General features: G+C 40.2%; 1 protein-coding gene and 2 non-coding genes across 3 annotated transcripts in view; all 3 read right to left on the reverse strand.

The window, feature by feature from the left end:
- Positions 1 to 5,300: 5,300 nt before the first annotated feature.
- On the reverse strand, positions 5,301 to 5,411 carry LOC139289811 (small nucleolar RNA SNORD67). The gene has a single exon (XR_011597503.1). It is a non-coding gene; the product is annotated as a small nucleolar RNA SNORD67 (small nucleolar RNA).
- Positions 5,412 to 6,979: 1,568 nt separating this feature from the next.
- On the reverse strand, positions 6,980 to 7,094 carry LOC139289804 (small nucleolar RNA SNORD67). Its single transcript, XR_011597502.1, has one exon. It is a non-coding gene; the product is annotated as a small nucleolar RNA SNORD67 (small nucleolar RNA).
- A 4,955-nt stretch (positions 7,095 to 12,049) lies between these two features.
- lrp4 (low density lipoprotein receptor-related protein 4) overlaps positions 12,050 to 16,134 on the reverse strand; it is a 56,170-nt gene continuing 52,085 nt past the window's right edge. Inside the window, exons 33-37 of the mRNA XM_070901781.1 lie at positions 15,919 to 16,030; positions 15,316 to 15,377; positions 14,325 to 14,412; positions 14,045 to 14,186; positions 12,050 to 12,391 (exon numbers count right to left, since the gene is read on the reverse strand). Of these exons, the coding sequence (XP_070757882.1) occupies positions 12,050 to 12,391; positions 14,045 to 14,186; positions 14,325 to 14,412; positions 15,316 to 15,377; positions 15,919 to 16,030 (746 nt within the window). The remainder of the gene's footprint in view (positions 12,392 to 14,044; positions 14,187 to 14,324; positions 14,413 to 15,315; positions 15,378 to 15,918; positions 16,031 to 16,134) is intronic.

The following is a 16,134-nucleotide window of genomic DNA, read 5'->3' on the forward strand; positions in this document are numbered from 1 at the left end:
CTCATTTCAATTGCATAAATATGAATGTTTCACTCGTGGAGTAGTAAATGTGTTCACATTCATTCAACTTCTACATGTGATTTTGTGCTGTCGGCCAAAAATCATCTCAAAAGCAGGAATTCTGCGAATGCCATTTCATACTGTGCTTCTCTGGTAGATTGATACTTGACCCATGGTGTTGTGTGTTTTTTAAAGTGCTTTGTTTTTCATTTGCCAGTTTACTAAACTAGCTAATGTTATTCGTTTGATAGCTAGTTTATGGTACTGCCCGACATTTGGGATGGCTGGTGACACTTCCAGGACTCTTTTAGGTTCAAAACAGTAGATTAGGTGTTCAGATCTCTTCAGAGCTACTTTTCCTTATTGTAATATACATCGATAAAAACAAACAGACAAAAAGGTATTTTTAATATATTTTAAATTACATTTATTGCATTCTTCAGATTAAATTGTCATTACTTGTTCTTCCTGGTAAACAATATATGTTTCAGCCACTAAAGAATTCTTTCTAGCAATAAAATGAGAACAGCTGCAGAAATGAAGAAGAAAAGGTAAAGAAGAGAAGGAGGGAAGAGAGGAGGACCGATATCCTCAGACTGCCAGAGGGGAAACAGAGGGGGTACACCTCAGTGAACAGATCATACATCACAGCCCAAATTTCACTCAGAGTACAGGAGACTGAAAACATCTTTGAACAAAACATTTCACCACGACTGACATAACCTCCTCCTCCTGTCAACACACACAGTGCAGCCTGCTGATCTCTGGTTGCCATAGCAGTGGTGTCAGGCTACTGTCTAGTTCAGTCTGATAGGGAAAGTGCCCAGAAGGAGGGCTTCGTTCAGCTCCGTGACACAGCCTGACAGACAGCTGGGCTGATGTTGACGGTTGAGGGTGAAAAACGACGACTAGATTGACGTTAGCTGGGAACCGAGCACTAAAAACGACTCCCATGGCGCTCTGCGATCTCTGACGTTAATGACATCGCTCTGCCATAAACAAGACTATGCAACCTTTGAGGTACCACTCTGAAAAGAAATCTGGTGTCAGTTCACAATTAACGATATGAATAATTGATTCGTCTCTTGTTCTACATCAAATGAAGTCACAGTGCCCTTCAGACCTTCACTTGAATACCAAAATGATCATTGCAGAATGTGGTAAAGTTGTACGTGGAATATTGAAATAGTTTATAACACTATACTGCAGGCATTTGATTTTCTTTTCACCAGGATAAAATCTTTCATCCTATTTTTTGGTCTATCAGTTCTGTCTGAGAAGAGCCAATGAAAAGGGTATGAACAAAGGAAAAAAAGCGAGTTCAGGACTAAACCCTGAACTAGCTCAGGATCATTTGAGTATTATATTTTTGACGTTCCACCTATCATCACACCGGGTGCACAGCGAACTAGGTTGATGGAGTCGTACACTACCTGAACAGCTGTGCTTGTGTGGCACTGGCATAAAGAATGGATGACCTGTGCTATTATATCCCCAAACACAGAATGGGTTTGTGTTCAAATTGAGCATAACTCAAACAGTCTCGAGTACGTTGAATGCTCTTTTTATACCTTTTAAATTGAAGTCTAACTAGAAATGATTCAAAATGTTGTAATGCAGCTGGAGTATATCTTAAGTCTTACACATTTTGATCAAAACAATGTATTATAAAGCATACTCGTGTGAGTGCATGTGTCATACTTATCTGCATAGACCTTTGTTTCCATCCAGAAGCCTAGAAATCCTACTCATGGTAAAAGGTTTCCATTTGAAACACTTTTCATAGCAAATATCAGAATCAAATATTTGTGTGTGAACCTGCCTGCATGAAGGTTTTTGCAGTTGTAGTTTTACCCCAACAAGATTTCTCCCTGCAGGAGCAATCAGTGCTCGTGTGGAGGCTTCAGGCGCTCATGTGCTTCTGTAACAGGATAAATCCAGTGAAATATTTGGCTTATTACACACCTGGGACTGAGAGCATCAGGCCACATGCATCTGTTCAGAGTGGAAGAACAACCGATGTTCAACTGCCACCTGGTGGTAAAAAAAAAATCATCCTGTGCAGCAGAGATGAGAGACATGCAGGTCAGTAGGTTGTCATTTCAAATTCATCCAGAATAACCAGCCCAAGGTTAAATCGCAGGAAGAATCCAAGGTTGTTTTTTTTTTGTTGTTGCTTTGTTCCCTTTGTCTCCAACTGGTCTGCAAATTGTTCCCAGAATCAAGTCTCCTGAAGTACAAATGAAGCCACCCCATCAGAAACAGCTAATCATGTTTTCGAGTTCCACAAAGTCAAAATATTAAGACTAACAAACAATATTTTTCTTTAAAAGTGTAAAGGCGTTAGTCGGATTTGAATCAAGAATAAATGTAAGAATGTCTTATGTGGGCATTGACAAATTATGCAACTATTTGCCTCTAGAAAGTGGGAAAATCTATAGAAAATGTAACCAGTATTTGCCGAGTGCATCCATTCGAGCTGTTCAGCCAGCTTTTGGATCGTCTTGTTCCATTCATTAAATAAACAAAACAAAAAACCACAAGTGTCTTAAAATGTGAATTAAAAATTTTATTAGTGAAAAAAAAAGGGAACAGTGGTTTAAAGGGTTTACACAGACTACCTTGTTGTGAATATTGTGCAATATATCATTACTTAGGTATACGACTATCATATTAATTTTATGTCACACTGACCAGCCTCAACTTTAACCAAATGAACACATCATCAGGTCTGAGACCCACTGCAGGCTGACAAACCCACAGAGAACATGCAGATATTTAAGATGAGCTGTGGCCTCTGATGATGCAAGGCAATCATAAAAAGTGTAATCCCTTCAGAGGAATCCGCAGGCAGTCAACCCATTCCAGTCACCTCTGCAAAACAGTCTCAGTAAAAGCAATTACTGTGATTTACGCGACTGCCCTGACTCAAAGGATTACTGAACAGTTGGATGTTATGACAAGGACCGAAATATGATAGTGTTTGTGCATATTTACTAAAGTATGCGTCCGGACCGTGTTTTTGTGGTGATGACAGTAAAGATTAACGTACCAAAACTGGACTCCCCCTGCGTTGCTCACCAGTAACAAGCCCACAGCACAGCTGTAGAGCGTCGAGATGTCTTCCAAGGAACACAGTGGTCATCAATGTTTGTGCTACTGTTGATGTTATAATTTCTGACAATATTTCTCAGTATTGCAAATTGTTTCCACAAACATTTCAGACAACACAAGTATAGTTCAATATTCAATTTGTATTTTTTCCCCCCTTCATTTGTTCCAAGTTAAAGACATGACTTCCATTTTCGCCCTAAATAAGAATGCATCAAATAGATTAAAAGAAAATCTGTGAGCGAGCACAATGGAAGCAGGATTTGGGTCAAGATGACAGGCAGAAGGAAGCAGGCATTTCCCACTAAAGAGAATGAGTCATCACTGAGGCAGACAAAGACAAACATTGTCTCGGATTCATTTTTTTTACATTACACGCAACCCTCCTGGTGTCATTGCTTGTTATTTACCAAAACCACAATCTGATCTTACATCATAGGAGGCCTGCAGAGCTCTATCAACTCCTCAATTTGAACACTGAAAAGAATTGGGTCAATTTTTTAAGGAACTTAACATTCCTGTTACAAATTTATTAGATTTATGAATCTTTACAAGTCCCAACTTACTCAATTTCTGAATCAGGGGTCCAGTGCCAACAGCAGCCCTACCATTAGTTAACATGAAGTTTTAGGACCTTGTAAAATCCTTTAGTACAAGCACACATACTGGAAATGTGTTTTCCAGCATCGGGTAGGGTCAATTCAGGTCGTACTGCAGCAGCTCAGGGATCGAGGACATGTGCAGCAGGTGGAGGTCCGGGCTGAACTTTGGCTGTGACCTGCAACTGTACCAGTGACTGCTGCTGCTGCGATTTCTGGGCATGAGGCTGCCTGCAGGGACAAAGGAGGGGGGAGAGAAGACAGAAAGAGGACAGGGGAAATTTAAAAGCACAGCCAATTATTTAGTTAAGGAAGTAATTAGGACAAATGGGGAAGCCTAACAGGAAAACCGCTATCGTGGGCAGTTTGTTTTCCAAAAAACACCAAGAGTCCATCTATCAAGTGGGCCACTGGTCACAGCCGGCCTAAGTTTTAACTAGGTCATTAGTGACCAACAGAGAAAGTGCTGGCTCATGGAGGCTGTTAAATGATACATAGAAATGTACCAAGTTATTAATACTGTAAGAAACAAATGAATGTGCTAGACGGAGAGCATGGCCTGTGCTGCCTCAGTGAAAAGTGAGTGTGACACTGTACGTTACCATTGCCAAGAGATCACCAAGCATCTCTGCCATCAAGCACAGTGACACGTGATTGTTTTGAATAAAATCTCACTTATTTTCACATGTGACTAGATAACAGTGTTATAGGCATTTATAAACGTATTGTTGTCCACCTCTAAATAGACTGTTGCACCATCTGAAATTTGACTGCATTTTCTAAATTTCAGTTTTTTTTCATTTTAGGACTTCAGTGCTCTTACTCTGTGGACCCAACGCAGAGGCCTTAACTTTTGGTGTAGGTAGTGAGCAGCACCATCTTGGAACACTGTACCCAACTCTCTTAAGAACAGCCTATGGTTTTTCCAGATCAGTTTGTGGAGAAGGCTGGCCTAGACCTGGAAAGGTCTCACGTTAAAGGTGTGGAGCCCCTGAATGCTCTAGCATGCTCCTAGCCGTCTGACAGTTGGGGACAAAATTACACTACACGTATTGTGCCAGGTTCTGGCAAGAGGCAACAGTGGGGGAAAAAAGCTGTTTTCCCCCCCTTTTGCCAGGAGGGCTCCAGCTTCCACTGACTGGATTTTATAAAAAGCTCAAGGAACTAGTCAAGCATTATTACAGTTGTTACAAGATTATAAGAAAATAGAGCTGCATATATTTCCAGGTGTCAGAAATTAGTAGGGAAGACTTTACAATTCAGCAGTGATAAGAGTCTAAAGCTTTGAGCTGTGACTTTTTAAATTAGATAATCTGCAAAAGAGGAAAAACACAAAAGTTGATGGATTAGGCTTTGTGTACTCACCAGCTCTCAGATATTAGTTTATCCACCCTCTATGAAGGGAAAACTTTTACTAGCGGGATACGTTTTGTTCATCATGTTCACAATGGCTCGAACATCCTGCCTAACAGAGTCCTTGAGCTCTCCCATCTTCAGGCTGGGAAAGGGTTAGAAAGAGAAACACAGAATTGTAGGTCAGGAAATGACAAGACCTTTAAGCAGTGACCCACTGTTTGTCAGGTGTGGGGGTGTCTCAGATGGCCCCTGTGCACAATGGGTGTCAACACAGGTTGTCAGGACAGGTCCGCTGTGCTACTGCAATCAGCAACCCGACTAATAGTGCAACTCATCATTGTCACACCCCGGTGGCTCACTAAAACACACAAGTATAGCAGGACTAAGTTTCGGATAGTGAAAGCATTTGGGTATTCCTGAGTCCATGTCACCACACACTCTTAGTTTCCATTACATTTGAAGAACTGAAAATTCACGCAAATTAGACTAATGAACTTAAAAGAAACTGCCGTTTTGAGATGGAACTTTTTACATAGCCACCACATCATTGTTCTTTGTTATGTACTGCTGCATATTTGTGGTGTTGGATGGATTTTTGACGGATGTGCAGACATCTCTGAAAGAGTCAGAAAACAACAGGAAGGCAATAAGTCTCTGGTGATGATATGCTAACGTTTTTTCTGTCTTCTGGTTTAATACATTGAAACAAAAGCAAATTAAAGTTAGTTTAGTTTCACACACTGTCCCTCTTTTAGATTAGATGCAGAGTCGACCAACAGTGACGCTTTTTGCATCAAATGTTTGCTATGTGACTGATTGCTGTACACACGTTGTCACAGCCTCTAAAGATTGTTTTACATGTCAGGATTGCTCAGCACTGCAAGCTCTGCCTCAATAGTTCCAGGGCTATAGGAAAAAGGACTTTTGTGGAGCCAGGGACTAAATTTAGACCCTGGTTCCCCTGGTTGAAACACAGGTTAAGTCCCTGACTTTCTAAAAAGGTTCCTCATTACTCACAATGTAGAGGTGAGCAATCATAAAACTTCTAGGTTCCAAAAAAAAAAAAAAAAAAGCTGAGCAAGTTTAACCAATTAATCTAAGGATGAGCAGCTGTATTGACTCCCATAACTACTGCTCACCTGACCAATTTCCACAATTAGTCACAATCTTACATGAAGCAATACGTTAACTGACTACAAGTGTTGTGATATACATACTGTTTGTCAAATTGAATGGATCCAAACTGGTCAACTGAAGCTAATAACACACTGCTGTGGCTCAGGAGGCAGAACATGTGGAAGCGTCCTTGGGCAAGACACTGAACCTCCCGAGTGTAACAGAGTAAGAAAACTACTACAAAAAGGAAATAATTCTCCTATAGTTAGACATTAAATCCAGAAACAGACCTTGAGGAATGAAGGAGCTGGCCTCTAGGTCACCAAGCTGATAGTCCTGCTTGAGGGAGGGGGGAGCGGAGCTGGAGAAACTCCACAGCATCATTCCACTTCTAGATGCTAGAAGTGAGAACAGGCAGACAGAACTTGGGGTTGGGTAATAATTCAGTATTACTGTTTTCAGTGGAAACACTGATGATATCTTAACATTCTGTATAATTATGTTGTCAAAAAGAATCACTCAAAGAATTTAAGACATTAGTTAATTATAGAAGAATTATTTTGTCATGTGAATTGCAGTAGTAAAGAAAGGTATTCTTATTGACAAAATATTGATGAATCCACATCACCCAGCAGAGTAGAAATCTCAGCATCAGACCTAATAAACATTACAGCTTAATGCAAACGTTGGTTGTCAAAAACAAATTAAGCAATTTGATCTAATGTTACTTAAACTCATCTCAGGTTATGGCGTGCACATACATCTGTACAGATAACACACTTAGAAAAGGGTTATGGGTTGAGTCAGATGGCCCCTGTGCACACTGTGTGTCCCCAGGTTTAGATCGGATTGGGGTGTTGATGCCACTGCAACAGACACCCCAACTGATTCGTGCAACTCATCACTCTCACACCCACCACCCCTTCGACTTTAACTTCGACCCTAAAGACACTCTTGAACTTTCCGGATGAGTCTGAAACACGCGTGCCTGCTGGGTTTGTGTTTACCTTGTTTTCACGTTTCTGATTGACAGGTAGCTTCATCCGGTCTCATCTCGCTGCAAAGTGAAAGGTTAACGACAGTTAGCCGCAATACGTGTGTACACCGGCGAACCATGCAAAACTAGCAGGTTAGCCGTAACCATGTGCGTAAAACGTGGCCAATCTCGGTTACCTCGGCTCATCGTGGTATAACGCTATAAGGTAAACTGGTCTACGTAACATTGAAAGAAACTGGAATGGTTGGCTACTCGTAATAATCTTGATTCCTTCAACGTTGCAAACAAACAGTAGCGCTTGGTTAACTCAAAAGGCCAATATTAATTAGCCGAGTTAGCTAACTGTTAGCTTGATAGCTATGCTAGCATTTAACATTCGCTTCAGTTTCCGAACAACGTCAGACTGTTCTTCCTAAAACAAAACAGCCAAACAAAAGCACCTGATACAAACTTACATAAAAACGAAGAGATATCTCGGTGTTCTCTTAATAAACATCTTGCTTGGGTTTCTTGCTCGTCGTAGCTAGCTAATACTTTCTTCTCTTTTTAAACAAGAACGTTCTGGAAAGCTGATAGCTGATTGGCTCAAACGCCGGGACTATGGTGGACGTTTATTGGACAGATGAAACTTTTTTTCCCCTGTTGAACCACCAATGACAGGTTGTGTTCCTGGCACATGATGCACACGTTCACTTCACAAGAGCAAACTAAGTGTTGACAGACCTGCGCTCAGTGTTTTGGTTGAGAGAAACTCAATGAATTTGATTTTAAGTTGAGTAGTTGTTGTAACCGTCTTTTATAAATACTTTTCATTAAAAGTAACTCTTATTGAGAATATTCTCATTTGAGATTTCTTACTTACTGTCATTATGTTTTGGAGAATGTAATGCACATTGGAAATATTGATCTTACTCTCTGTGTGCGTCTGTATCAAAGATGGTAAACTTTAAACACCTGGATGTGGCAGTTTTCACCAAGACCATGTTCAGACCTAGTATAGTGATACTTGTGTAAAATGGTACATGTACATTTCCTGAATATGCTATTAAAGCAATTCAATGTCATTGTGTCACAGTGTAGCATACCAACAGGGGCTTATGAGTTGGGTGTAGTTGTCAAGGATCAGTAATGCCTCCATAACTATATTAACCCTGTAAAGATTCATGGTGTTGCAGTATTTTAACTATTTATGTATTTTTTAATCTTTTATTACGAGGTCTGAACACAAGATACCAACTAAACTGTTTTCTGGTGCAAGTTAAAGCTTGTTTACATCAGTAAACAGACATATTTTCCAGCATGCTTTCTGTACAGTACGTTGTGCGTTGTCCGCAATTACCTGCTGCATCCTCTGTTAGCATTTTGCCTCTTCTCCCTCTGTGTGAATGGTATCATTGTGTTTTGCCTTTGAGCATTTGTCCTCTTTCCAGGTCTTTGTGGTAGAGTAGGGTTTGTGGTCCAGGTCCGACCTTCTCTTGTCGGGACCTGGAAGTTACTTGATGTCTTCTGTGATTCACATTATTTACTCCAGACACAGTAACACTCTGAAACTCTTTAACTTATTACACTTAATGTTTACTTGATATTAAAAGCTATGTACTTTTAATTATTGTGTCATTTCATAATGTAATTCTACTACTGATACTTTGTCTGCTCTGCTATAACTATTGTCTGTTTGTCTTGGAAGAGGGATCTCTCCACTGTTGCAGTTTGTCTTTATCCAAATCTCAAGGTCTAAGGATAGAAGCTGTTGTAGGAAAGTTTGTGCAAATCTGTGATTTTGAGCTTTATAAATATAAGTGACTTGACTTAAAGTCAAACCCCTCAATTATACAATACACGAAAATACCTATAATTGATATGATTCACACATTTCTGATTATGCCTTTAAATAATAACAAAAACAAATATTAATGTTGAATGACTTGGCTTTACGTCTCCAAAACCCCAATTATCTATTTGTCTAAGAGCGATGAAGTGCATAGATGAGTTAGCCAAAAGTTTCATTGAAATGCAAATGCAATTTTATATTAAAAGATAGCAAAGGGATAATTCACTATATCACACAACACAGCTTGTTAGTACTGCCATGGAAATACATATACAGTCTTTTCATATTTACACATCAAGTGACAACCAAACAGAAATCATAAATACCTCTTTTTGTTAACTTTACAACAGCTATACGCAACCAGTATTTCATAAGATAAAAGAGCACTATTAAATAACTGGCATCTTCCCTATCATTTACAAGGCTTGGAAACACAGTGGTTAAAATAATCCAGCAAAAACAAAACAAAAAAATGTTCTTCTCCAGTGAGTAAAATTAATACAAGTCTAAAAACGGTCATGAAATCCCTTTGTACAAAAGACTATACAACTTAATCAACGCAATATCTTCAACAGAAATGTTTAAATGCTTATATCCACATGATAAAATCTGTACAGTTTTAGCATTCCTGCAGCAGAGTTGGAGGGACTGTGAGGCGGGATGATTGGTTACTGGGTCGCTGTGATGCTCTGTAGGCCTACTGTAAACCAACCGTCGGAGACCGTAGTTATGTAGCTGCCAAGACCCTCTTTCATTGGCCTCAGTGCTTCGTCTAGCAGCAAATCAGCAAGTTGCTGAGCTTGTAGCAGATACTTCAAAATACATGGTTCTGTAAAGTCTAACCGATATATTTGTCAATATAGCAATATAGTATTTCCTTGTACCATATTTCAACAACAGACAGAACGGTACTCTAAAGTTAAAGCAATGCATAATATCTTTACTTGTATTAAATTCATTTTTCAGTAAGTTGTCAGTGATATATTTCTAAACTATAAACCCTCGCTGTCTGGTGGGGTCAGACATGCACAGTGTTCCTAAGTTACCCATTTGTTATACTGTACTGTGGCAGATACTGCGAGTACACCTTTGCAATACAGATTTAGAGTTGATGGATCAAAACTCAAATTACGAAAAGAACAAATGTTCTCATTTACCTCTACAAGTGTTTGGCCACGCAGATACTTTTGGTTGTATGTGCCACGTTTTTGATATATATTCGCCTCTGAAACTGGCTGCTACCCCAATACAATAGAGCGCCAAAGTGAAACTGAAAACATTTGTAGTGACACAAACGTCTAAAAATCTAACCCGACAACATAAACTTTCTCAACAATATCTTGTTCAGTTTAGTTGATGGTATTTAAAAAAAAATGTGATATTGTTTATCTAATATGTCTGTTTGGAGCAGCATTCAAAAAAGAAAAATTCACACAAGCCTAAGACCGTCGTTGGTCAAAGTGGCGAGGTAGAGAATGGACAGGGAAGGCCAAATGGCATGTACATTGTGTTAGACAGCTTTAAAGTTGAAGAGACGATGTATAATACATGCACTCCAAAGCTGAAAAAAAATTGAAGGGAACTGTTTTTAGCTTTTTTAAGCACTAAAAAATGAATTGTTGTTGGACTTTTGTTAAAATCAAAGACCTTCAAATTCTAATAGTTAAGTGCCTTCATGGATACTCTTTTATCTGGATAGTAAACACCAGGAACATCTTTCACATTTTTTGGAAAGACCAATGAAAGAAACTCTCAATGAGATATTGCATTGGGAAAGTAGTTCCAAAGAAAACACTAGTGTTTTTGGGCAGAAGAAAATCCCAGAGACATATTCTGACACCTGGGTAAATAAAACCACAACTATCTGCACGGCTGAATAGCCCTAGTGGTACATGTCTGAGAAAATATGTTTTTCTGTGATTTGGGTGACCAAACCCAAGTAAAACTAATGTCATGAACATTTTAAAACCTCTGAGAAAAATAAATATACAGCTGAAGGAGGAAAAAGAACGAAATGTTTGGCACTTAGGCTGTTACTTCATCGTGGCTTCCTCTGCAATGCTGAAGGATCAGCAATGGTTGAATTACAACTTGAAAAAACAAAAAGCTCCTTTCGAGTTACTTTAGCAGTGGATGAATGGGCTTCTGCAACCAACTGAGAGTGCCAGCTACAGTAAGCCCTTGCTGTAAAATAAAGAATCAGAAGCAGATGGTGTCATCACTGAGGTCTCCCACCGGTGAGGGCAAGTCAGTAAAAGTCAAACGAAACAAACATCCCGTAATTAAGAATTAGATTTCTATAGAAGTGTAAATGCAGAAAGAAGCATGGAGACTCTGTGAAGCCCCACCCTTTGGCACTGTCATAAATACAACTCTTGAATAGCCGGGTCCTGCTGTACAAAGTTCTAACACAACACTCTCGCCATTCTCCGAAAGTCAGCAAACCCACTCCACAAGAACAAAAACGTTCATAAATAGAGTTCATAAAGACATGAGTGGCATTAGAGAGAGCATCACGGTTACATCGTCCAGGGAGTATGTCGTAGTTTTAGCTTCGTCCCCCTCAAAAAAAGTTCACAAAAAATAAAGGTGAAGTTGTGCACAGAGAAGCGTTTGTCACATTGAGAGTCTGCATCCTTTAAAAAGGCTCCAGATAACGCTCGTGTCCCTCTGTTCACTTCCTCCCCAGAGTCCTTTGCTTTCTTATTCCAGCATGCTCATTAGTTTATCATTTTGCCTAAAGGCAGTAGCACTGAGGGTACTGTTGGAGGACTGTACTGCATGTGAGTGGGCGTGTGTGCGTACAAGTAGGACGGAGCCCCAGTTTCAGAGACAGGAGTTGTGTTTATGGGAGCTTATTTGTGTCTAACCAGGTTCATATGTACCGTTACTCTACGTATGCAACTGTAACTGTGTTTGTACCTATTTCTCTTTGTGTGTTTGTACCAGCTATAAATACAGGTGTGTGTATGAGTGCATTACGTAACGGAGGTTGAGATAAAGCATGGAGGGCGGGGGGGGGGGGGGGGGGGGCCTCCCTCACACTTCGCTCTCGGTGGAGGGCTTGCGCGTGGAGACCCAGCCGGTGTCGGGCAGGCTGTGCTGGGCGTGACGCTGCGGGGTGATGGCTGAAGGGGTCAGGGTGGTTATGGAGGAGCATTCGGACGCCTCCTCCTGGAGGAGCTGCTCCGTCTCACCATCATCTAGCGAAGCACTGCTGGCCTGCAGGGACACGGTGTCTGTGCGCATGCAGGTGTGCAGGCCGCCTCGGGACGGCTTGATCTGTTTTAGGTCATCCCAGTAAAGCTCCTCATTGGACAGGAGACACACGCCCTCCACAATGCGGATCTTCTCCTTGGTGTAGCCTCCGTCCACTCCCCCCTGGACAACGGGACACGATTAGTTAGTGATTGCCTCTATATCAGCAGTTTAATGGGAAAATCCACCCACAGGCACTCTTCAATCTGTTACACTAAACATTTTCTAGGAGTCAATTTGTTTCAGCATACTCAACGTGGCAACGACCCACCAAGGTGTGACAGATGGCCTGGCTCTTCTTTACTTCTTTGTTACATGTTTCTTTTTTTCTCTCGTTCTTTCTTCCTTCCTTAACCCTTCCCTCCTTTTTAAAGCATAACTACGTCTTATTGATGTTAAAATCTGCTACACAAACATCACCAAAATGTTAAAACTTCAACCTGTTAAAGGTGGATTTCCCTTAAAGGATTAATCAGCGACCAACTGCACAGCACTCCAGAACAAGATGTCACCTTCAAACACAACCCATGCACAGCAAGTTGGCTCCTTTTAGTAATGCTGTGCTTTCTTCTGGAGTTAGTTTGTTCATTTTCAGATTAAGGTGCTACAGGTAAATACTATAAACAAAAGCACCAGGCTGTCAGCCCGTGTAATCTGGATTGCTTTATGGCACAAAAACAGGGAGATGATATTATTTTTCCACAGCAGATGTTGTTATGCTATAGTGCTCTGTATAATACTCATGGACAAATGATTCAGTCTGTTGTAGAAGGAATAATTTGGACATCTCCCGCATGAAAAAAATACATACAGTAAACGTGGCATAACTGTTGAAACAGCAAAATGACTCAAAGCAGTTCGGCTCGCATCACTTAATGTCAGTGTGCTCACCTGAAGCTGCTGCTGTTTTTTTTTTATACAAGCAGCCTACAAGCAGTCCAGCAATAAAGTTTCTAGTATTTCAAAGAAGTTTTTTTGACAGCTGGTGCAATGGGTTGCAATAAACAGAGAATTGGAAATGCATTCAGCTTTCTGTGCGTAGCTCATAATGAGACAGACATCCTTAACTTCCATTGTTATTTTCTCTCTTTTGACAAATTGCAACATCTTACTTAAAGTAGGAACTAACAGGGATTATGGTTTATTGTAGTTTAAGAAATGCTTTAAATTATATCCCAGTTGTAACATAGAAGTTATCAACTGGCAAGGTGCTCTTAGCTGTTTATAGTTATTTCAGGGCTTCACTATTGATTTGAGAACAATATAATGAGGCATGTAAGCACCTTTGACAAAATCTATCCATACATTTTCCTGTTGAAATGTCAGTTTCACCAAAAACCTGATAAGTAGTATAAACATCGACATGCTACTGATCACAGAGCTCTGAAACTGCGCCAAAGAGAGAAATGATTAATTTTGGAATGCAGGTTGCATGCAGTGAAAGACAGAAGAAATGAAACAGCAGAGGACAGAGAAAACAGAGATTGGAAAGGACACAACTCCTTCATGCTGTGTAACTACCTCTCCACGGGACAAGTGGGTCAAAAGATAAAGGGAGAGAGGGAGTTGTAGGGATGGGAGAGCTGCAGTGAGGAGAGAGAGGAGGAAGAAAAGGTGAGCACTGGTGTCTGTAACCTGCTCGTGTCACAAGTTACAATATTTAAACAGTCAAGTCATTTGTCTCTATGGTTACCCACCATACACCTACACAGTCTGTGATCATTCTCTTAAAATATCATGGATGGTTTTCACTGCGGTGTCCAGACTGATCGTTACCTCTTTCTTATATCGAAGCTGGTTGTATATCGGAGGCTTCTGCGACGCCTCGATCTTGACCTCTTGTGTGGACGTCCGGTACGAGGGGTTACTGTAGGTCAGGTTGCTCACTCCCGGGTCAGCAAACTTTGACTTTTTATGTCTGTCAATTAAAAAACATGAAGAAAACAGCACACGGCGTACAAATTGAGTTATCTGCAGTGTGTCAAATGTAGGAAATTAGATGCTATGTTTAAGACCAGGGAGTAAGAAAATGAATTAGTGTCAAGCAGGGACTGACCTGTAAATAATCAAAGCAGCAATGAGGATCAGAATAGCCAGGATGGTCAGGACTCCACCAATCACATAGCTGATGTGAAGTCCTTCTCCTTCAACAGATGACACAGATGTTAAACACGGTCGTGTTGACAGCAAATCCAGTGGCTTTGGTTAAAGTTATTTTTTAAAATACAGTTGTTTGCTGTCTCAATACAGAGATAGTTCTGAAAACGTTTAGTCTAGCTTCTGTCACGTTTATGTTCTGTGGGATGGAAGACAGCGTTGGGAAAGGTTCCCGTATTTACCACCTGTCCACATTCACGTCATGAGAAACTGATGGCTACAGGTGAACAACATCCTCTAACTTTGAGTGACAGTTGCATGACTGCAGAACTGTTTCTGTGAGGGTTAAAAATACATATAGCCTCATTAAACTCACCATTTCAAAATGAAAAAAGCCTTTCATCGGTTTATTTGTTTAGATTCAGTTTTATATGTTGAGTTTTTATGTTGTGCTATAAATTTTTTTTTTATTATTATTATAACACATAATTTACATGTAATCACTTTGGCTGACTTTAGCAGCCATATTTGTTTGCTTTTTCAGGTAATTCTCTATTATTTGTGCCAAGTCAGATATATTACAGCTTTCAGAAAAAAAAACGTCTTTGGTTGAAGTTGAAAACTGGTAATTATTGTAACTCCCACGCGACATAACTGTGGCATTAGCAAAGCTAAAGTGGAAGCAAGGGGAAAGCTGTTATCATGTTAGCTACTGTAGCAAGCTAGTAACCAACAGCTACAACAAACTTCACCTAGCAAGGCTAACAGTTTCCATCTCTGCGCTTGACACACATGGATGAGAGTAATACATTTCTCTTTTTACTTTGAGTAAGATGGTGAATGTGAATTTCCCAAATGTCAGACCTGAATGTCAGACTGTTCTTTCAAGACTACAAACTACAGACTGCAGAGTGCAAACTGATGAGGAGAGAACTTTTTCGTATACTGACCATGAGGAGCCGTCACCACGTTGTGCGAACAGCCTTCTTCATTTAGGTTCTTGCCAGTGCAGCTGTAAAAATAAAGACAGCTTGAGAAGGGTACTTTACTTACTATTATTTACTTATTATGTAATTTTATCTCTGTAGGGCTTTGGGGAAGAGTTTGTAAGCTTCTTGTAAGCTTCTTACATAATACTCCTCTATGGGATGAGAATATGCTCCAACCTCTTAAGCTTATAAAAGGCTTGAGAGCACTCAATATTTTTTTTAGCAAGGGCAAGCAATTTCACTTTTTCACTAACTATTGCTATTTCTTATGAAGTAGTTCTTCTAACTAGATGAACAAAGTTGAAAAGAAGTACTCAAAACAGAAAATCCATCTTGTGCAGACAACATGCCGCTATTTGAAATTGTTTTAAAAACAGGACTCATGCATGATATTTTAAAGCAATGATACCGACGTACTTATACTTATGGGATAATGTCAAAGTACTTTGAGATAAGTTATCATTACATTTGGTTTTATTACATTTTGGAGCAAGTAAAGTAACAAATCACTTCAAAAAAGGAGCCTTCCTGTTAAAAACTCTCCAAATGGACAAACGGACGTACTTGGCCAGCGAGGGTCCTCTGTGTGGAGTGTCTGTTGGAGCTTTGGGGATCTTGTTGGGGACAGGAGTGCTGCTGGTTCCCCTGGCAGGAGAGGTGGGGACGTAACCTGAAACTGAGAAACACGTGCAGATCAGAACCTGACTGTGCTGGAACACATTAGTAGTTTTCTGGGTACTTTTGGGGTTATTCTGATATGGGCTCTATGTAAAGAGTTTA

Source organism: Enoplosus armatus, chromosome 1 (genome assembly GCF_043641665.1).
Source record: "Enoplosus armatus isolate fEnoArm2 chromosome 1, fEnoArm2.hap1, whole genome shotgun sequence".
NCBI classification, from domain to species: domain Eukaryota; kingdom Metazoa; phylum Chordata; class Actinopteri; order Centrarchiformes; family Enoplosidae; genus Enoplosus; species Enoplosus armatus.